Source organism: Pleurodeles waltl, chromosome 12 (genome assembly GCF_031143425.1).
Source record: "Pleurodeles waltl isolate 20211129_DDA chromosome 12, aPleWal1.hap1.20221129, whole genome shotgun sequence".
In the NCBI taxonomy this organism is placed as follows: Eukaryota; Metazoa; Chordata; class Amphibia; order Caudata; family Salamandridae; genus Pleurodeles; species Pleurodeles waltl.
In genome coordinates, this window is record NC_090451.1 from 70146124 (window position 1) to 70169801 (window position 23678).

At 49.2% G+C, this 23678-nt stretch overlaps 1 protein-coding gene across 3 annotated transcripts in view; it reads right to left on the reverse strand.

Moving 5' to 3' along the window:
* The window catches only part of NFIC (nuclear factor I C), a 343790-nt gene that overhangs the window by 113230 nt on the left and 206882 nt on the right, over positions 1 to 23678 (reverse strand). For all 3 annotated transcript variants that reach the window (XM_069216686.1, XM_069216683.1, XM_069216684.1), the window contains exon 3: positions 160 to 231. In XM_069216686.1, coding sequence (XP_069072787.1) covers positions 160 to 231 — 72 coding nt within the window. The remainder of the gene's footprint in view (positions 1 to 159; positions 232 to 23678) is intronic.

The window sequence follows — 23678 nt, forward strand, 5'->3', positions numbered from 1 at the left end:
TCGATTTACGTACTCGGTTTATAGCACTCCGAATCCTCGAAGTGTTGTGTTTGGCGTGCTGAGTGCAGTGTCCAGAATAGGACAGGCCTGCAAGTGAGATTGTGCACATACACACACAGCCCTCCCCCGACCCGTGGTGCCTCTGAAAGACAGACTCACCCAGCGTGATGGGCTTCGTGTCCTCCTGCTCCGAGCCGATCCCCGTCCGTGGGCTGCTGTCCTGTTCGGAATCTGAAAGAGAAGAGGGACTGAGGGTTAGACGCACTGTGCCAGGACAAGGCCGCGCGCTGGCTGCAATCACGTGACATCCCTGCGTGGCACCAAGCCTCCCACCTCACGACCCTAAGCCAACACTGCATGCAGGTGACGTCCCTGCACCGGACCACGCCCCTCAGCCCACGAACCTGGACAATGGCTGCTTGCAGGTACATTCCTGCACTGGACCAGGCCCCTCAGCCCACGACCCTAAGAGACTCACCACTGCATGCAGGTGACCTAAATGCACGGGAGCAAGGCCTCTACCTCACGTACCTAAGACTCACCACTGCATGCAGGTGACATGCATGCACGGGAGCAAGGCCTCTACCTCACGTACCTAAGACTCACCACTGCATGCGGGTGACCTAAATGCACGGGAGCAAGGCCTCTACCTCACGTACCCAACACTCACCACTGCATGCGGGTGACATAAATGCACGGGAGCAAGGCCTCTACCTCACGTACCTAAGACTCACCACTGCATGCAGGTGACATGCATGCACGGGAGCAAGGCCTCTACCTCACGTACCTAAGACTCACCACTGCATGCAGGTGACATGCATGCACGGGAGCAAGGCCTCTACCTCACGTACCTAAGACTCACCACTGCATGTGGGTGACATAAATGCACAGGAGCAAGGCCCCTACATCACGTACCTAAGACTCACCACTTCATGCAGGTGACATGCATGCACGGGAGCAAGGCCTCTACCTCACGTACCTAAGACTCACCACTGCATGCAGGTGACATGCATGCACAGGAGCAAGGCCTCTACCTTACGTACCTAAGACTCACCACTGCATGCAGGTGACATGCATGCACGGGAGCAAGGCCTCTACCTCACGTACCTAAGACTCACCACTGCATGCAGGTGACATGCATGCACGGGAGCAACGCCTCTACCTCAAGTACCTAAGACTCACCACTGCATGCAGGTGACATAAATGCACAGGAGCAAGGCCCCTACCCCACGTACCTAAGACTCAGCACTGTATGCAGGTGACATGCATGCACGGGAGCAAGGCCTCTACCTCACGTACCTAAGACTCACCACTGCATGCAGGTGACATGCATGCACGGGAGCAAGGCCTCTACCTCACGTACCTAAGACTCACCACTGCATGCAGGTGACATGCATGCACGGGAGCAAGGCCTCTACCTTACGTACCTAAGACTCACCATTACATGCAGCTGACATGCATGCATGGGAGCAAGGTCCCCGCCCCACGTACCCAAGACTCACCATTGCATGCAGGTGACATAAATGCATGGGAGCAAGGCCCCTACCCCACGTACCTAAGACTCACCATTGCATGCAGGTGACATAAATGCACTGGAGCAAGGCCTCTACCACACGTACCTAAGACTGACCACTGCATGCAGGTGACATAAATGCACTGGAGCAAGGCCTCTACCTCACGTACCTAAGACTCACCACTGCATGCAGGTGACATACATGCACTGGAGCAAGGCCTCTACCTCACGTACCTAAGACTCACCACTGCATGCAGGTGACATACATGCATGGGACCAAGGCCTCTACCTTACGTACCTAAGACTCACCACTGCATGCGGGTGACATAAATGCACTGGAGCAAGGCCTCTACCTCACGTACCTAAGACTCACCACTGCATGCAGGTGACATGCATGCACGGGAGCAAGGCCTCTACCTCACGTACCTAAGACTCACCACTGCATGCAGGTGACATACATGCATGGGACCAAGGCCTCTACCTTACGTACCTAAGACTCACCACTGCATGCGGGTGACATAAATGCACTGGAGCAAGGCCTCTACCTCACGTACCTAAGACTCACCACTGCATGCAGCTGACATACATGCATGGGAGCAAGGCCCCTACCCACGTACCTAAGACTCACCATTACATGCAGCTGACATGCATGCATGGGAGCAAGGCCCCCGTCCCACGTACCCAAGACTCACCATTGCATGCAGGTGACATAAATGCACAGGAGCAAGGCCCCTACCTCACGTACCTAAGACTCACCATTACATGCAGGTGACATGCATGCACGGGAGCAAGGCCTCTACCTCACGTACCTAAGACTCACCATTGCATGCAGGTGACATACATGCGTGGGAGCACGGCCTCTACCTCACGTACCTAAGACTCACCACTGCATGCAGGTGACATACATGCATGGGAGCAAGGCCCCTACCCCACGTACCTAAGACTCACCACTGCATGCAGCTGACATACATGCATGGGAGCAAGCCTCTCAACCCACCACCTTAAACCAACACTGCATGGAAGTGACATCCGTTCCCTGCATGGAAGCAATCCCCTCAGCCCACGGCCCTAAGACTCGTGGCTACGTGCAGGTGACATACATGCATGGGAGCAATCTTCTAACCCACGGTAAGCTTCATGAAACAAACACCCCTGTTTACAGTCACTTATCCCCACTTTGTGCATAGATCTGCACCAACCTCTGACCTACATAATGATCTGTATAACATAATCTATGTAGTCAGTCACTTTAATGCCAGCTGCGCTAACCTCACAGGAGCCACTCACTTTGTCGCCTCTATGCCACCAGCCACTCCAATGCCAGCTGCACAATCCTCAGAGGAGTCACTCACTAAATAACAGAAGCTGCTGCTGTACCGGTCTCTGAGCAGTCAGTCACTCTGTCAGGAGTACTAACATCAGAGACGGCATTCACTCTATAATAGTAGCTGCACCGACCTCTGTGCAGCCAGTCACTTTATCCTCAGCTGCACAGACCTCAGAGTAGCCATTCAATATGTAACAGCAGCACTATAGACCTCTGAGCAGTCAGTCACTCTAATGTCAGGTGTACTAATCTCAGAGGAGTCACTCACTAAATAACAGGTGCTGCTGTAACAACTCTCTCAGATGTCAGTCATTCTAATTCTAGCTCTGCACATCCGAGAGTAGTCACTCACTCGGTCACCTCTCTGTCACAATCCACTCTGTCAGCTGCACCCAACTCAGAGGAGCCACTCACTCTACAATAGTGTCTGCACTGACCTCTGGGCAGCCAGTCACTTTAATCTCAGCTGCACTTACCTGGAATAGAAAGTCATGGTGATACCAGACAGCGGCCCTGTCGTGTAAACTCAGGGCAGCCACTCACTCTAAGCAGCCGGTCACTTTAAATTACCAGCTGTAACAATCAGAGTAGCCAACCACTCTGTAATGCAATCTGGATTCACCTCAAATCATAAGGCCACCTATTACTAGCAGGGAACCCCAAGAGTAGCCAGTCACTGGATAAAGCAAACTACAGCTGCCTACGTCTGGAAAAACATCTAGCCAATCCGAGTACAGTGGAATTATGCGGCAATTCAGGACCAGGAAGGGAAAGCAAATTATGAGGTATGTCGTGCAAGTTCAGGCTACTCATGCGGTTCTTTCTCTGGCTTCAATAACCGCCTATTCTGGCATTTTAACCCAGACAGCATTGGTGTAAAATGATTCGCAGTGCTTCAGAATTAAAACCGAAGTCTCTTAAGAAACAAAACTATACATATTCTACAAACACTCTTCAAGGTTACGCACCTGCAATGAATGAGTTCGCCACATATGGGGCATGCGCGTTTATTGTATGTGTTTACATTTTTGTACAGCGCATTTTAGATCCCATCCAGGTTGATAGAATAAGAAAGTAGATGATGAAACTTAATGACAATGTTTTACTCAACAGACCACATGCCTATATGTTCAGACTACTTGCAATACAAGCGGCACCTCTTTGATTCTAGTATTTTTTGTAAAAAAAAAAACATAACATGTCTCCTGAAACTTAGTGTTTATTATGTGTTCCCAACAAGGAGCCTCTGGTATATCCTGTTTCCCTGCAAGATACAGTCCTGCAGAAGATACTTATCAAGATCTTTAGGCTCGAGTCTGTGCCTGCATGCGCAAGCACATACATCGGGCTAGCAAGACTCTTGTGTACAGTAAAGGGCTTGGAGCCCGCCTGTCACTCACCATTTGTTGGCTTGGGTGACACTCTTCTTTACAGACTCGTAATTCGTCACTGCAGGACTGGCATCATTTCCGTTCTTCTGCATGGAGCAGGGACCAAGCACTGATTGATTCAACTTAATCAGTGCCTGTCCCCTGCTCCCGATGTGATTGAGGTACCTTTTTTTTATTTTTTACTTCTAGTGCCCTGCTACCAGATGGCTAGTGACTGGTGAAAATGTGCACAGGAGGGCCACCAACATTGCAAAGTTTTATTTTGTATAGCTAATTTACTTTAATTTTGCCAAGTCATCTTCACTCACTTTCAACTCATGTTTTCTGTTTTTTTTTGCTCATGGGCGCTGTTATAAAAAGATGACAATTATCTTGTTCTAAATATTGAAAAGCGACATTGTTTCTTTAATATGTGTAATTTCTGAAGTAATGCTTTAATACATAATCATGCAGTACACCCCAATCCTCACCATTCCAATCCTCCCCACTACAGTATACAGCAATCCACCCCACCTCACCCCACAACAATCCACCCCACTCCAACCCAATCCTCTCCAACCCACCCCACCCAATCCTCCCAACCCACACCAGTCTAATCTGCCTCACTCCAATTCGCCCCACTTCAATCCAAAACAGTCAGAACCACTGCAAAGCAATCTGCCCCACTCCATTTGAAAACAATATGCCCAGCTCAGACTGTCCTACTCCAATGCAAAGCAACATGCCCCACTCCCATCTACCACACTCCAATCTGCCTCACTCCAAACCGCCCCTCTTTAATCCAAAACAATCTGCCCCACTCCAATCTACCCCTCTTTAATCCAAAACAATCTGCCCCACTCCAACCTGCCCCACTCCAATCCCAAGGAACCCACTCCAATCCAAAACAATCTGTCCCACTTCAATTCAATCCACCTTCCCCCAATCCACCCACTCCATTCCAAATCACCCTACTCCAATCCGCCACAATCCACCCCACTTCAATCCAGTCCACCCGCACCAAACCTATCAACCCCAACCCAGCACAGCAATCCAATCCACTCCACCCCAATCCATCCCAATTCACCTTATTCTAATCCACCCCACTCCAATCCATCCACCTCAATCCTATCAACCCCAATCCCACCCAGTCCAACCTACCTCATTCCAATCCAGTCCACCTCACCCCACTCCACCCCAATCCACTCCAATCCAATCCACCCCACGCCAATCCACCCCATCCCAGTCTAACCCACTCCAATCCAACCCACCCCACGCCAATTCATCCCACTCTACTCAAGTCCACCGCTATCTAATCCACCTCACTCTAATCCAGCACACCCTCACCACCTCAATGCATCCCACTCCAATGCAATCCACTTTAATCCATCCCACTCCAGTCCAATCCAGTCCACACTAACCCCCCACTCCAGTCCAATCCACTTCAAAGCCCCCTAATGTATCCCACTCCAATCAAGGCCACCCCTCTCCAATCAATCCACCCCACCCCAATCCAATCCACCCCACACCAGCCCATTCCACCCAACTCCAATCCAACTCACTCCAATCCACTCAAATCCCACCCAATCCACCCCACTCTAATCCAGTCCAGCTCACGCCAATCCATTAAATCCAATCTATCCCACTCAATCCAATCCACTTCACTCCACTCTGCTCCACTCCACTCCACTCCATTCCAGTCCAATCTAATCCACCGCACTCCAATCTAATCCACCCCCCCCAATTCACCCCAGGCCTATCACTCCAATCCAAACCACCCACCCTAATCCAGTCTAATCTACCCCACTCAAATCCAATTCACTTTACCCGATTTCAATCCACTTCACTCCAATCCACACCACACCAATCCATCCCGCTCCACTCAGTCCACCCCAGTGTTCCCCAATCCATCCCACCCTAATGCAATCCAACCCAACACCTCAATCCACTCCAACCCACTCCGCCCCACAACACTCTGCCACTGACCCACTGGTCTACTTTCATCTACACAACTTTACTTCACACTACTCCCCCTTACTCCAATCTACGACACTCCAACAAATTTATTCTTTAACACTCTACTTTCGCACTCCACTCGGACACTCCACTTCACTAACTTCTAGCCATGCTGAACAGCAGCCACACTGGTGTACAACATGGCAAAACACATTGCCAAAGCCAATAGCTCTATATAGGCGAGACCTATTGGCTTTGCCGATGCTTGTTTCTCACTGGGATGCATTCTGACATTTAAGTTACGGACCTGAATTTAAAAAACATCAAAATATTAGCATTTCAGAACCACTCTGAGTGTTCGCTTGAAATAGCTCAGGTTTTCAGAAAAAATTCAAAAGAAAATGCTTTCACAGCGAAAAATGTTTCACGCTTTCCAACCTCTTCGAATTATATATTCAAACTATTGCTTATTTTGTAAAACAATACGTGCCAGGGACTGAAGTTTTGTTCAAAAGCTTTTGCCTGAGGAGATGAGAATTGGAGTGAGGAGCACCGAGGCTGCACAGTTTTGTCTCCAGCTCATGCTTCATTCATCCACCACCAGACACTCCCTGCCCCTGTAGCCGACGCCTGCAGGTCCTTCTTCGCCCCTTGTACCTGTTTTCCTGAGTTTCTATTCCTCCTTCTTTCCCCACTGGGTTATTTAATTCTATTGCGCTGGATCAAAGTCTGTCAAGGAAAAAGCGCTGGTCCCCAAAAGTGAGTGCCGGTGGTCCCCACCTGCATTACAAAGTGCAGGAGCTGTGATGATGCATGGCTTGTACAGCACTTATTACACCTTCTATCTGTTTCACCTGGGAGCACTATTTGTTTGAAATGTGTGTGAGAAGAATGGAATGGAGAACAGCAGAGATGGAGGGAGAAAGAGTAGGGGAGACAGGGAAGGAATAGAGAGAGCAGGAGAGGAATACAGGAAGAAAGGAGGGAAAAGTTGGCAAGGAGGGAAAAGTTGGCAAGGGAGGAAAAGAAGGGGATGGAAGGAAGGGAAGAAGGAAGGGATGGAAAGAAAATGACATTAAAGAAAAGAGAGCGAGAGAGAAAAGAAGACAAAGGAGGAAAGGAAGTAATGAAAGATGCAAGGATAAAGGGAACAAGAAGAGGGTGGGAGGGAAGAGTGGAATACAAGAGAGAAAGGAATACCGGAAGAAATGAAGGGACAAGGTGAGTGAGTGGGGGAATAAAGGGCTGGAGGGATGGAAGGAGGGAGGGATGCAAGAGGGTGCGCACCCTCCCGGGCAGACCTAATGCACTTAAGCGGCGGTTGTGCACTAAGCAGAGCCGACTTTACTGCCCTGGGGTGAGTGATGGGTCCCTGGGCCCACCAGGCACTCTAACCTCGCAGGCCGCTCCGCCCCTGCTAATGGATACCGGGGTAACCTCGAAGCGAGCCTTTCACATGCCCCCTAAGTGTAGTGGGCACAGCAGGCATGGAGGTTTCATACCCACCTAACTCCGCCACAGGCAGGCCCTGGTGCCACCTCTCCATGACCACACCACTCACATGGGCTGCCACCTCAATTTGAAGAGCACCGGGTGCGAGAAGTAGGCACGATAGCTCAGTGCGTTAAGGCACCTCTTGCACATAAATGGGTGTCTGCTGGTTTGAAGGGTCGAGCCAGGCAGGGCTGGCCTAATGGGCGACGCGACTGGTGCGGACGCACTGGGTGATGACTGGGGAGGAGAGGATATGACTTCAGCGGGGCGCTGTGTTCAGCAATAACGGAAGACTTGAAAGAACCTTCTGCAGAGTTCCTTGTGCGTCCAGCTTTCTAGCAGCAATGTCAGGATAACTCTTGTGAGTAATGTTCCTGCTGTAGAAGGAGACTGGAGTTTTCACTAGTGGCAGTTTTGACACTATAAGTAGCGCAGAGGGTTAATATGCCTGCTGCATTGAACAGATCTGTATTTTATGCGGACAGCGGTTTAAAAGAAATGAAAGGTATGCAAGAGAGGGGCTATGGCAGGGACCTCAAGTGATCTCAGGGGTGGGGTGGAGGGTGCCAGGCTCTTGCCAAAAGAAACGTTATGCTGATAACAAGGCTTTGTTTTAAGTGTGGGGGGGGGGGGGGGGAATGAGCAGCAGTAAACTGCTCTGTAATGGGCCATTACTAATATCTTTTGTCATTTATATTAGTGTGAAGACCACTGGGCTATAGTGAGATGAGGGGCACTTTTGCCAGATGGTAGTGAGGGAATCCGAGCAGGAAGTCATGGGAGGGAGTGTAGTGCTTAATTTGTGCTTGTTGTTTCCGGTGTGGAGTACCGGCGCTTATTTTTGAGGGCTGGCGCTTATCTTTCTGCCTTAAGCATTTGCTGCGAGCAAAAGACATATATATGAGAAAGACGGAGGAAGAGAAAAATGAATAAGCATCACAAAGGGAGAAAGCAGAAAGCTGCAAGAGTGAGCTGAATGGGTGGGAGTGGCTGTAAATGGATTGAAGAGGCCCGAGATGGCTTTCGAATTACTCTGCCTCAGTATTCCGTGTTCGCACATTTAACGGCAGAAGCCACATGTTTAACAGGAGGGCTTTGAGCACATGCACGTTTTTATTTACAAATAAGCACTGAGGGAGTGTGATTGTCACACCGGGCGCCACCAGCGCTAAAGCGGGCCCTCGAGTCAGGTCCTGCTGCAATTACGAATTAGTTGACATTCAAAGGCACACTGTAGGAGAAATGAGCGATTCCCAGACCAGGCGGCAGCAAGGGATCTGTAGCGTGCCACATGTATGAGAATTTACACAAATATCAGTGATCCGCACCGTAAGTCTCAAAATAAAGTGAAAAGTGGGTGCTTTCAGTTTAGAGATCACTCGGAAAGGTTCCTGCAGCATCATTTACAAACTGTGTGAGTCCCAGTGCACCTCCCATTATTGTTATAAAGCTCTGAAGGGACGCGCCATCCACACAAAGCGGCTCAGGTCTGACTGCGTCGACGCAACCTGTTGCAATCTCAGAAGCGAACAGTAGGTGGAGCCCGCTAACCTGAAGAGCGAGAGAACAGACTGCAGACTATGGGCGCAAGAGAAGGAGCTGCAACTGACAGCAAGAGGCGCTCACGGCCTCCCGCTCTGCTGCAGCTTATAGGAAGGAACAGCCCACTCCGCTCCCACAATCCCTAGCGCCGGAAATGGTCGTCTCACAGAGACATACATGCATCGCTGTCACTGCCAACAGAGCCGAAAGCTCTGTCTGTTAAAGACAGTCATTTTTTGGCAGACAGCTTTGTGGTCACAGACCAATGCGGCTCGTGCCACGTGGATGTATTTTCGGTCAGCCCGGGACCTTTTACTTATCAGTCATTTATGTTCACGTTTTAAAGTTTTTACCCTGTTTTGTCTCAAAAAACTGAATTCAAATTGCAATTGGCTTAAAGCCCTGACTGTGCTGAATGTGTCACACACGTGATTGGACTTTGCCGCCCAGCATTTCACTGACATTTCTGATGTTTGTTTATTAAGGTTGATTAAAAAAAGGGAAAAAACCAAATTTCCAAGTTAAAAGTATTAACTTAAATCAAAAACTGCAAGTAGAAATTACTTCAAAAGTTTTTTAGAACTGTCTAAACTATTCCTAAAGGAGCAATAAAGCGAGCAAAAGCAGAACTGTCATGTTAAAAAAGAGCACAGAGAAATCTCTAAAAACTCACATTCAAGGACTGGACTGACCCTTCCAATGTTAACAAACGGTTTGGATTTTCCTACCAAAAGGTGCCAAGCTTAGTTATGCAGGACTAGACCACATTGTAAAACACACCGACTAGCTTTCGGGCATTCCCCATATTTTCATTCAAACACAATAAACATGCAAACACTCCCTCTATAAGAATGGGCCTACATGTCCCAGGATGTTTAGTTCTGTTGGGACTTGTAGTTTTACCTTTTGCATTACACCTATGGGCCTACAGATCCCAGCATGCACAGTGGCATATGCTAAAACTCAGCATTGCCTTCAAATTACCATCATTTGAACGCTTTATGGTCAAATTAGGGGTGCAAAATTTAGGGCCACAAGGAATAGATTCTTGCTAAATTTTCAGGTTACGCAATAGCTATGCAAAGTAATTCAAACTTAGACTCACTGTATGTAAAGGCATCTAATGGAGCTCCGAAAATCTGGTATTCACCCGGCTCTCCCGAACCTACGCTGGATACCCCTGACAGAGGCCAACCATTCACACGTTTATACCCCATCTCCAAATAATGGCATTTAATTTATGTCTTGGGTATGCCTGATCCCGTGCTATTATGAGCCAGCGCTGAAAACATACTCGGGCGAACGCTAGTGGCGTACTAATAACCTGATGAATTGATTCATCGATTGGCTAATGTGGGTGTCTGCAAGTTCATGAATATTAATGAGCTGCCTTCTTCCATTACTGACACAGAGACCAAGGCCTGCCATTTTTTTCCTGCTTCCAGCCATTCCCCAGCCAGTGCCTAATTTACGTAAAAATATCAATGCACAACGTCAGGTTGGACACTTCTCTCCAAGTCATCACAACCAGTCTTCTGTCAAAAATCTTGTCTCCGGTGTGCCCCAGCCTAAACGGTACAAACCAAGAAATTCATAGGTTGACAAAGGAAAGCCCCAAATTGCAATCACTGTCTGTAATGATATGGAGAGACATGGCCACTCCAATGCATGCTGGTGCCACACGAATTGCAGCTGAATGATGGCAAAAGTGTAAAAGCTGAGGGGTCCAATGGGATAACTTTTTAGGTAACGTGAGAATATTGTACGTATATATATTGTGCTATAAAAATTGTTAGGAAGATATTGACTTCTACACATTGTCAAAGTAAGTATCTACAAGAAACTATTGATTTCCTATACTTCATTTCATATCGACCATTCTTGAAGATGTCTGTCATCAACATATATATATATGCAGAGCTATGTATAGTAAATCTATATTTACCTATACATTCTTATCTTGACAATATTTTATCTTGGACATTTTTGCAGCACAATATATTTTATGAACCCATGACCAAATATTACTGTAGTACGGTTTGCGTTTATTTTCGAGAGCTAACGCACCAGTTAGACTGTTTTTTTATAGAACAATCAATGCTGAAAGACAGAGGCCTGGTCATATGGACTAAGGAAACAAACATGGAGGAGGGGTGGGGACATTTTACTGTCGGAATCGTTTGTGTTAAGAGCTTTCACAGGCTTCACCAACCAAGGTTCATGTACAGCATTTTTTATCAAATCTCATAGCAACGCCTGCATACATACATTTAAATATATATGTGTGTATTTATAAACTAAGGAGTGCTGTGCAGAATATCGAGGATAGAATGTAGAGGGACAAAATATTGAAAGGTAAGTGCATAGAGGGAAGTATAGACTTACTACTCAAATTCTTAGAGGTGAAGGTCTGTATTTGTAGTGGAAAAAGTTAATGTACGCATTCATTCATGCATGGTACTGCTCACTGTGAACCAGGACTGGCTGAGAGTGAGCCTCATGGATCACTTGATAACTTTATTTAAAGCGCCCAGAGACTCTCCATCCCTCTCTTCTCTGCTGTACCAGTCTGCCAAGCAGAGAGGGACAAAGGCCCCACACTATAGTGCCCAGACTTTATAAACATTGCTGGCAACACTGAAGCCTTTAATGATGTTATGTTATTGACATTTGTAAAGAGCTTCATTGCACTACAGCCAGTATTAACATAACCAAGATTCAACAACTAAAACAATTTCAGTAACTTTATGACTTAAAACAGCTAACCCTGAAGATTATGAAATGCAGTGTGGTTCCTTTATCAGTTAAAAAGAAAGGTTTTCATTTGTTTAGAAAACATAGCAAATGAGGCGGAGACCGGTGCTCGAAAGGAAGTTTGTTTAATTCTTTAACAGCTGCTATTGATAAGACCCTGTCTACTAAGGAAGCTGTTTTCATCCAAGGCACTTCTAGGAGCCATGCCTGTGTATGAACAGGTGACAGCCAGAGGCCTGTGAGCTGGTCAGTTTGCCTAACACCTGTGCATCATCTGCATACATTTAGCATTTTAACCTATAAGGGGAGGTCAGAAGAAGATGTAGATATTAAACAGAGATGGTGAAAGCACTGGCCCTTTCAGAACACCAAACTGAACGTGACTGATTCTAAACTTAGATGGAGTGAGAAAAGTGGTCTCTAGGATAGAAAAGAATCGATCCATTTCAGATCACGATCATCAAAGTGAAAGACAGATGTAATCAGTGGCGTTGTCCCCCGCCAGCAGCAGAAGCTGCAAACCTTTCACAAGGAAGGGACAATGAACTATGTTTCTTTGTGGAAGGGGTGGGGCCATGGGGTGACGAGCAGTGAGAGGAGTGCACTGTGCACCCTCTCACTGCGCATGTATGTTTGGCCAGCCGTCGCGGGCCGGACAAACATGCATGCGCAGAAAGCTATAGGCTCCCAGTCTGCCTGGGAGCGCCCTGGCTGGGTGCTCCCGGCCAATCCTGACGCTGCTCTGAGCAGAGTCAGGGTTGGCGCAGGGCAGGCTGGGAGCCTGCAGGATATAAGAGAGGAGCGGTGCGGTGAGAAGCGACACGGAGGTAAGTTTATTTTATATTAAAATATCTTTACCCCCCTCCCCTTCCCCTCCCACCCTAGCGCAAGCTACCCCAACTTGCCCCCTGTGACCCCAGCGACCAGCTGGTGACGTAACGTGAGCATAAAAATGGTCACATCTGAATCGATCTGGCTATGGGTTTCCTAAATTTAAGATGGATGAAATGTAGCCAGTTTGTAGCAGGGATTTGGGGGCATTCAGTCTGGTTTTGTTGAACACATGGGTATGCTCGGTTTTCTAGGGCTCTGAAGGGTCCTTTCCCATGTTGAGTTGCTGAGGAAATGCAAGTGGTAGAGCTAATTTGTACAGCTAATAGAATTTGAGATTTGTCAATTGTGAGGTCTTTGAGATAACTGTTTTTCCCCCTCACACAATAATTAAGCCATCACTGCCTTTCAGCTCTCCGCAGTTTAAGTTTCATAGATTGAAGCTCCAGTGAGGAACAGGGATTTTGTTTCTTTTGAGGTTTAGTTACTCAGAAGTGGTAGTAAGTGGTATTAAGTGCTACTATGGGACTATAACATCAAGATGTTCTGTCATTTTGTGACTGAACGTTAGTAGTGAATAGTGGTCGAAGCATATTAATAAAAGTATGGGAACTGTGATGCTGCGCAGACTGGGGTGGTGTGAATGATCTTGGGAGAGGGATCAGAGGCGTGGCTAAAAAAACAAAATACTCTAACTTTTTTCAGGCTTGTGAGCTGGTCAGTCTTTCACCTTCAGCGAACTACATTTACAAGAGCATAGAGCTTAAGTGAAAGATAAATGCACGTTAAGTCAATTAGTGGGAAATGCACTAACAATTGTTATGAACCTTCTATTGTTCTGCAGAAGTCTGTGTCTGTAACCAGACAGCCACAGAATTGAATGCTGGTTGGTGGAATGGAGAATAGTGACTTGTGTATGTGTAGTGCTACGAGTCCCAGTCTGTGACAGAAAGCACTGTGAACATGTTAGTCAATATTTTAAACTTTCATTACACACAGTATGAGGTAGGTTGCTACAAAATGCATAAACATGTTTTAGGATAAAAAAAGCTTCCAAAATATGGATTTTAGTAATAACTAGACTGTATGGAGTGTAATTGTTTTTATCTTTGTCCTTTTAAAACACACACTTCACAGCTCAGCTGGTAACTGCCCCACAATACTTCTAAAAAAGAATGAATCTGTGTTATCTGAAAGCTTCAAGTGACTCCATCAGTTAAAGCCAATACCCTGGCTTCCAAGCACCCTTTACATTTGCAGATTTACATTTCTTTCAGGGAAGTAGGCACCCTGCAAAAAGGCTCGTTTGGCTGCCTGCCCCTCCCTCAGTTTCACAGCACAGGAGTCTCCCTGCCTTACACTTCCGCTGAAGCATTTCAACTGTCAAATTACCGTCCTGGGAGAGCCGTCTTTTCCCAAAAAGTAGGGGAACTGTTTTACTTAAATTAAATAAGCATGGGCACATCCGTCATACCCCTCAGATCCCGCACACTTCAACCTATGGTAGTGAATGCTCATCATCTCTTGAATCATCAAGGGAGAAGGTGGAGTAAAAAACTGATTGAATCACCATTAAAAGATCTCCATTCCCAACCAGTTTCTGAGATCAGTGATAAATGAGCTTCACTAAATTGCCTGATATCACCACATGCCTAGCAGAGCAGCTATTTTCCACATCAAGGGAGGCACTTCAATTGAACAACAACATTGCCCAGTCAGGTGCTACGCCAGGTGTTTCATCAGCTTGGTGTCCTTGAAGACCCCGCGTAAGACCCCGCATTCAGGATATCAGTGAGCCGAAACGGTTACTAAGGTCATGCTGGACTGTGTGTTTAATATTTTTCTTTTTTTACTTTTGAACAGACTATCTCACTCTGAACTTTTCCCTCTCTTTATTGTGCTGTCAGATAGTTTTATACTCTTGTGTTGATAAACTCACCCGACCCTCCCTCCATCACGTGCTTCACACTTCCCATGCATGGTGCTGTTATCTCAATATCACCGTAGCACCAGAAGGTTCCACCATTTAATAGCCGATTGTGAATTTATGACAGATATAATCTACAATTAGGAGCCAGGATCCAATTGTGTCGAGTTTGATATTTATTTGTTGACAGAGTTGTTAATGATAATTGTCACATGCCCTTGGGATTACAGACCTGTTTCACCCTGCAGTTATCCCTAAAGTGTTTCAAAACTGAACAAATGAAATATAGATGCAAAGGTATGCGACTGACGGCTGCAGCTCCCCAAGGCAAAGTCCAAGGTTAGGGCCTGAGAAATATTAAACAAGTTCATGGCCACAGAGTGGATGGCCAATACTAGGGCCGCAGAGGCTAAGGCAGGGAGTGGGGCTTAAGAGGACATGGCCGAGACTAGGCCCATACAGATGGATGCTGATTTTAAGGCCATTTAGAACGAGACTTCTACCTTTCTGAGACCCTGAAGCATATATTGGGATTAGAGCAAACTGGTCACGGATCACCGAAGGCAGACATTCAGTGAGGAGAACTCGCAGAATAATAATCAACTGTAGTATGTCTCATATCTCGTGTCACCCTTATCATGCAACTCAAGGCAGATCTTTTAATTGGTAATTTGTAAGCCCTTAAACATGCAGGTGGAAGATGCTCCAATGTACCAGATAAGGAGGGAGAAGGGAAATAAATGACAGGAGTGTGGGCCTGGAACAGTTGGGGTTCTCAGTGACCATGTTCCAGCTCCAGAAATGGGAAAAGAGGGTGCTGTGGACAGAAAGAGCTCAGACCGACACCCTTGTTTCAGAAGTGATCCAGGAGGTTATCCGGCCAGTGCTATGTAGACCCCCTGAGAAGGTTGAGTTGCGTCAACGTTGAATCAAGTGGTAGGTGCTTTGGGTGGGGTCTAGGAATGCCTGACTGCACAGGGCAATTTGCAGGCCTCCTTTGAACCTGAGGTGGTCCTGTCGTTGGCTAAGGGCATGGGGAAGACTGCTACAGGTCTTGGGACCACAAGAACCTAGGGTTTCACCACAGGCTCCATGCTTGCTAAAGGAGGAACGAGTGATCCTACGATGGTGTGTTGATTCCAGGTGGCCGTGTGGTTTTATATAGTATTTCAGTCCTCGAGACCAGGACAGTCTTTGTGATAAGTAGCATCTTCAACGCTCCCTGCACCTGATGGGCGACCAATGCAAGCTTGAGAGGCAGGTGTGATGTCATCAGTCTTTCTTAGAGCCATCGCCTAGAGCGCTCTTTTAGAATTCTCCCGTGCTAACCAGGTTTAGAATATGGCTCATGTGGGGACACTACGTCTCCTCTAATGAGGCCTGTAAGGTACTTCCATTTCTCCTCCACGTCTTCTTCGTGCACCCAGGCACGTATTCCCCTGGTCGGGCAATGCCAGCTGAAATGTGCAGTGTGCTGCAGAACAGCTCTGCCACTGGACTTCCCCTCTTGCCAGGGCAGTGATGCGCGCTGGAGGTATGAATTGAGATTCTGCTGCCATAAGGGATGAAACTACACAGGCTTGTTCTGTCCAATCAGACCTCCCATGGCAGGGGCGGGTCCTCCATGAGGGTGGAGGAGCGTTGCCCACCCCCGCCAGCAGCGACAGCTGCAAAACCTTTACAAGGAAATGACAAATACTGTTTTTTTTTTATTGTTTCCTTGTAAAGGGGCTGGGCCACGGGGGTAACATGCTCTGAGGGGGAGTGTGTCTCGGGCCGGCCAAACACACATGCACACAAGCCTCTCCCAGCCCAGCAACACTGTTGCTGGGATGGAGAGAGCCTGCACAGGCTCACAATCTGCCTGGGAGCTTCCTTGCTGGGCGCTCCCAGCCAATCCTGACGCTGCTTTGAGCAGCGCAGGATTGGTCGCAGGGCAGGCTGGGAGCCTGTGCCTGCCTCCAGCCAGCAGAGGAGCGGCACGGGAGCCAAGGCAAGTTTATTTATTTAAAAAAACAAACATTTTTTTACTACTATCCCCCCGCCACCTACTTGCCCCCCTACCTGTGCGCGCCAACCCGCCCCCCTTCAACACCTGTGAGCCGCGACTGCCCCCTGGCAGTGACGTGCAGTGGAGCACTGCCTAGCCCCTAGCAGACTCTTCCAGTACTGCAGCCTACCTTGCCCCAGGCTCAAAATCCCCCTCCCCGTCCCAGCACTGCAGCCCTGGCTTGTTAATGACCTCAGCAGACACCTCCACCACAGCTGGCTGTACCCTTAAGCGGGCCCCAGCACTGGAGACGGCCTTGCTGCAACTAGTCTCCTCCAGCAGTGGTGTGCAATGCGGTCCTGCCCTCATCAGACTTCCAGAGCACTACAGACTTTCACTGACACCCCAAGATGTCTCTGGCACTGAAGCTCTACCCTGTACAGGTCAGCCTTAATCAGCGCTGTAGCCGGCCCTGCCACCAGAAACTTCACCAAGCAGTGCTGTGCACTTCATCCTTCTCTACCACAACAGACCAGCACTGCAGCCCTCCCTGCCATTTCAGCCTTCGCCAGACTCGCCTCTCTTAATCTTACATCCCCAGCACTGCAACGCATAAGTGCCCAGCCCGCATCAGACCCACCAGCACTGTAGTTCTGCCCTGCCCCATCAGACCACTGCACAGCTGTGGTCCCCCCACCAATGTCCACCAGACACTGGAGCCCTGTCCCTCACCAGTCTTCTCCAGCACTGCAACCCTGTCTCCACCAGTGTAACCCAGCACTGGAGCCCTGCCCCTACCACTCTCCCCCAGCACTGCAGCCCTGCCCTGATCCAACCAGCCTCCCTCACCACTGCACTCCTGTCCCCACAACTCTTCCCCATCACTGCAGCCTGCCCCCACCAGTGTACCCTAGCACTGGAGCCCTGTCCCCCACCAGTTTTTCCCAGCACTGCAGCCCTGCCTCCACCAGTTTTTCCCAGCACTGCAGCCCTGCGCTCCACCAGTGTTACCCAGCACTGCAGCCCTGCCCCCACAGCCCTGCCCCTACCAGTCTCCTCCAGCACTGCAGCCCTGTCTCCACCAGTGTAACCCAGCACTGGAGCCCTGCCCCTACCACTCTCCCCCAGCACTGCAGCCCTGCCCTGATCCAACCAGCCTCCCTCACCACTGCACTCCTGTCCCCACAACTCTTCCCCATCACTGCAGCCTGCCCCCACCAGTGTACCCTAGCACTGGAGCCCTGTCCCCCACCAGTTTTTCCCAGCACTGCAGCCCTGCCTCCACCAGTGTTACCCAGCACTGCAGCCCTGCCCCCACCAGTGTAACCCAGCACTACAGCCCTGTCCCAGCACTCCAGCCCTGCCCCGACCAATCCCTCCCAGCACTGCAGCCCTGCCCCCACCAGTCTTTTCGAGCACTGCACAGTCCTGCCCCCACCAATCTCCCCTAGCACTGCAGCTCTGCCCCCACCAGTCTTCCCCAGCACTGCATCCCTGTCCCCACCAGTGTAGCCCAGCACTGTAGTGTTGCCCCCTCCAGTCGCACTCGGCACTGCAGCCCTGCCTCCACCAGACATCCCCAGCACTGCAGGACTACCCCCGCCAGTCTCCGCTAGCACTGCAGCCCTTCCCGTACCAGACATCCCCCTCACTGCAGCCCTGTCCCCGCTAGTCTTCCCCATCACTGCAGCAATGCCCCCACAAGTTTCTCCCAGCACTGCAGCCCTGTCTCCACCAGTATAACCCAGCACTGCAGCCCTGCTCCCACAGCCCTGCCCCTACCAGTCACCTCCAGCACTGCAGCCCTGCCCTGAACCAACCAGCCTCCCTCACCACTGCAGCCCTGTCCCCACAACTCTTCCCCATCACTGCAGCCTGCCCCCACCAGTGTACCCTAGCACTGGAGCCCTGTCCTCCACCTGTTTTTCCCAGCAATGCAGCCCCGCCCCCACCAATCTCCCCAGCACTGCAACCCAGCCCCACCACTTCTCCCTAGCACTGCAGCCCTGCCCACACCAGTTCTCCCCAGCACTTCAATCCTGGCCTGCCCCCTTCAGTCCTCCCCTAGCACTGCAGCCCTGTCCCACCAGACATCCCCAGCACTGCAGCCCTGCCCCCACCAGACTTCCCCAGCACTGCAGCCCTGTCCCACCAGACATCCCCAGCACTGCAGCCCTGCCCCCACCAGACATCCCCAGCACTGCAGCCCTGTCCGCTCTGTTCTTTCTAAATATAGGCGGCTCTTGCCTTCAGCCTGCAGACGCTGAGCTCAGCACTATTCCCCGCTACCCGCCCCCCCTCCCCACGCCTCCTATAGATTAGCTTCGTAGAGCCGTTCTCCCCACCGGACATTAGGGATGCGGTGCTCGCCTCCCCCGACCCCTCCCTGGCCAGGACTGCGCCACCTGCCACGCAAACTGAAAAAGGCTACAAACTCCGGCCGTGCTGTGTGCCGGTGTTGTATCCGTGTGCTGGTATGTGCTGGTGTGTGTGTGTGTTGTGTCTGTGTTCTGGTTTATGTTGGTGTGTGTCTGTGAGGCACCCGTGTGCAGGTGTGTGTCTGTGTTGTTTTGGTGTGATGGTATGCCTGTGCTGTCACTGTGTACTGGTGTGTGTGTGTTGTCTCTGTGTGGTGGTGTATCTGTGTTGTCTCTGTGTGATGGTGTGCCTGTGTTGTCTCTGTGTGTCTATACTGTCTCTGTGTGCTTGCCTGTCTGTGTTGTCTCGATGTGCCGGTGTGTGTGTTGTCTATGTTGTCTCTGTGTGATGTGTGTCTGTGTTGTCTCTGTGTGCGGATGAGTGTCTGTGTTGTCTTTATGTGCTGGTGTGCATCTGCGTTGTCTCGGTATGCTGGAGTGGGACTTTGTTGTCTCGGTGTGTGCTGGTGTGTCTGTTTTCTCGGTGTGCTGGTGTGTGTCTGAGTTGTCCTGGTGTGTCTGAATTGTCTCAGTGTGGTGGTAGGTGTGTGTTGTCTCTGTGTGCTGGTGTGTGTCTGTGTTGTGCTGGTGTGTGTCTGTGTTGTCCTGGTGTGTCTGTGTTGTCTCAGTGTGCTGGTAGGTGTGTGTTGTCTCGGTGTGCTGGTGTGTTTGTGTTGCCTCTGTGTGCTGGTGTGTGTTTGTGTTGTCTCTGTGTAGTGGTGTGTCTGTGTTGTCTCTGTGTGCTGGTGTGTGTTTGTGTTGTCTCTGTGTAGTGGTGTGTCTGTGTTGTCTCTGTGTGCTGGTGTGTGTCTGTGTTGTCTCTGTGTGATGGTGTGTGCCAGTGGTGGCTCTGTGTGCTGGTGTGTGTCTGTGTTGTCTCTGTGTGATGGTGTGTCTGTATTGTCTCGTCTGCCTCTGTGTGTCTGCGTTGTCTCAGTGTGCTGGTGTGTCTGTGTTGTCTCTGTGTGATGGTGTGTCTGTGTTGTCTCGTCTGCCTCTGTGTGTCTACGTTGTCTCGGTGTGCTGGTGTGTCTGTGTTGCCTCTGTGTGCTGGTGTGTTTGTGTTGTCTCTGTGTGCTGGTGTGTGTCTGTGTTGTCTCTGTGTGATGGTGTGTCTGTGTTGTCTCGTCTGCCTCTGTGTGTCTACGTTGTCTCGGTGTGCTGGTGTTTCTGTGTTGCCTCTGTGTGCTGGTGTGTGTTTGTGTTGTCTCTGTGTAGTGGTGTGTCTGTGTTGTCTCTGTGTGCTGGTGTGTGTTTGTGTTGTTTCTGTGTAGTGGTGTGTCTGTGTTGTCTCTGTGTGCTGGTGTGTGTCTGTGTTGTCTCTGTGTGATGGTGTGTGCCAGTGGTGGCTCTGTGTGCTGGTGTGTGTCTGTGTTGTCTCTGTGTGATGGTGTGTCTGTATTGTCTCGTCTGCCTCTGTGTGTCTGCGTTGTCTCGGTGTGCTGGTGTGTCTGTGTTGTCTCTGTGTGATGGTGTGTCTGTGTTGTCTCGTCTGCCTCTGTGTGTCTACGTTGTCTCGGTGTGCTGGTGTGTCTGTGTTGCCTCTGTGTGCTGGTGTGTGTTTGTGTTGTCTCTGTGTAGTGGTGTGTCTGTGTGCTGGTGTGTGTCTGTGTTGTCTCTGTGTGATGGTGTGTCTGTGTTGTCTCGTCTGCCTCTGTGTGTCTACGTTGTCTCGGTGTGCTGGTGTGTCTGTGTTGCCTCTGTGTGCTGGTGTGTGTTTGTGTTGTCTCTGTGTAGTGGTGTGTCTGTGTTGTCTCTGTGTGCTGGTGTGTGTTTGTGTTGTCTCTGTGTAGTGGTGTGTCTGTGTTGTCTCTGTGTGCTGGTGTGTGTCTGTGTTGTCTCTGTGTGATGGTGTGTGCCAGTGGTGGCTCTGTGTGCTGGTGTGTGTCTGTGTTGTCACTGTGTGATGGTGTGTCTGTGTTGTCTCGTCTGCCTCTGTGTGTCTACGTTGTCTCGGTGTGCTGGTGTGTCTGTGTTGCCTCTGTGTGCTGGTGTGTGTTTGTGTTGTCTCTGTGTAGTGGTGTGTCTGTGTTGTCTCTGTGTGCTGGTGTGTGTCTGTGTTGTCTCTGTGTGCTGGTGTGTCTGTGTTGTCTCGTCTGCCTCTGTGTGTCTACGTTGTCTCGGTGTGCTGGTGTGTCTGTGTTGCCTCTGTGTGCTGGTGTGTGTTTGTGTTGTCTCTGTGTAGTGGTGTGTCTGTGTTGTCTCTGTGTGCTGGTGTGTGTTTGTGTTGTCTCTGTGTAGTGGTGTGTCTGTGTTGTCTCTGTGTGATGGTGTGTGCCAGTGGTGGCTCTATGTGATGGTGTGTCTGTATTGTCTCGCCTGCCTCTGTGTGTCTGCGTTGTCTCGGTGTGCTGGTGTGTCTGTGTTGTCTCGGTGTGACGGTGTGTGTCTATGTTGCCTCTGTGTGCGGGTGTGTGGTGTTTCTGTGTACGTGGGGTGTGAGAGTGTCACCGTTTTGGGTGGTGCGTGTAGTGTGAGGGTTGTGTAGTTTCCAGAAGTGGAAAGTCTCTGCTTGTTTATGTAACAATTTCATGTTTCCCTTTGAACAAACTGCCCTTACCCCCCATCCCCAGCCTCCACAGTGCTCAATAAAAGAGCAGGTAAGGCCATGTTGTTGCATGGGTACTGGCAAAGATTTTCCCGGGTGCCAACATTTTGGTCTGTGATGTGATGGAGGGCCGCACTGTTGCCAACAAGGGGCGGTAGTGGTTGGGGGTTGCTTTGGGGGGGTGCTGGAGGTGAGGTGGGTTTAAGGGAAGCAAAGCATATACATTTATTAGCGGAACTGCACAATGTGAAACCAGAAAAGGTGGGAATAATCCCGACTTCCTCACTTTACCAAATTGTGTGATCCTTGGCAATTGTTTTAGTCCTCTTTCCCTCCATTATCATATATAAGAGGACTCGCGACATGGGGTCCGTACTAAACTTTCTCCTGCGGTTAATTAAATAAACTATAATGTTGTTCATTTATAGTAGGAACGCAGACCACCCAAAGGGTCACATCGTAACTGACTTGCCTTTAGGTCTCTATTGGCATTGTTGCTAGGTTGAGGAAAGAATGAATGTTCCAAATTCATGTTAAAAAATTATCACTTATTTTAACAAAAAACTTCTCAATACACCATAGACGTCAATTCACCAAAATGCCAGGGATAGCAGAAAGTGACATCATACACCCTTTGACCTTCCCACACACACACATACACACTCTTTCTCTCACATGAACACATTCTCACTAGCAGTCACGCGCAGAATATACATCTGAAGCTTTTTTTTTTTACTTAGCTCAGCGACCAAGGAAGTTCATACTCCAGCTAATTGCACTTCGTGTTTTATTACACTAATAGTGATAGTGAATAATGTAATATTATTCACTACTTCTTGAGTAGCAAATGTCAGAAAACAAGGAGAGTGGAGCCCCAAATGGGCTGCCCCTGTGTTCCTGGCACTGATTTTGCCCCCTCTGAAGCCAGGGGTCGTAAAGGAAGTGCCAGGGGCTGCAAGGGGCAAGCCAGTGGTGCAACTGCCACCCTTGGGGACCCCTAAAGGACAATGCACTGATATAATCTGATTACTAAGGGGAAACAGTTCTGCATGCTAATGAAATACACTTTTTGAGCACTGAAGAGATGGGATCATAGGTTTACCCTTTTACTGCAAGATGTCTTTAAAAATGAAAGCGTTCCTAATGTTTAATGGTGCAAGACATCCTAGTGAAATCCATTTTTAACTTCAATTAACCTGAAAGTGTGTTGAGGTAACATTTTTTTAAATGTTAGTGCTGAATCTAGTGAAAAACAGCTCAATGCTGCTGTTGATCAGGGGTGCACATATAAAGGTCGGGAGGGCCACATGTGGCCCCTGGGCCATAATTTGAGCATCACTGTGATATTTGAATTCGCCTAGCGCCTAGTCTGCCGTTGGTGCAGCCTTGCTGTGTTAGCGCTTGTCTGAGATGCTCTTCGGCACATTCTGTTTCCACCCATCCAGGCTGCAGTTAACTTGTTGTATGTCCATTTTTTCCACACTGATTCTGAAAATGTGAAAAGAATCCTCTGAGGACTGACGTGATGTGGGGGTCTGGGGTCTGTGAGGTTCCACTTACTTCCTCTGAGGGGGACAGTGTTGTTTCAGCGGATCCACAGCCCTGTTAGAGGATCTGGAGGAAAGGTAATGCATGCATTGGGCTGTGAGCCCACCATAATGGGGTCCGAGAGGTGGGGCTTGTCCGTCTCAGCTCATCAAGGGCCCATGTGGAACAAAGAAAAGGATTAGGTGCGAAATGAAAGCGATGCCTTTTAAATGCGAAAACACCATCCAAAAGGGCGAAGAAAGTTAGGGAAAAATGTTTAACAGTAAAATTAGTGGAGTTGAGTAGGCGTGGTCTCTTAATTCAAGTACTACAGGTTTCTGCTGTCTAACCAACCCAGTCTCTCCGCCACCCATTCTTTATCAACCTGTTTATTCAAACATATATTTCTCTGTGCCTCTTTCCTATGTTTTCATATTTCTCTTTTCATCTCACGTCATTTGGGGCAGTGCCATATCTGACAG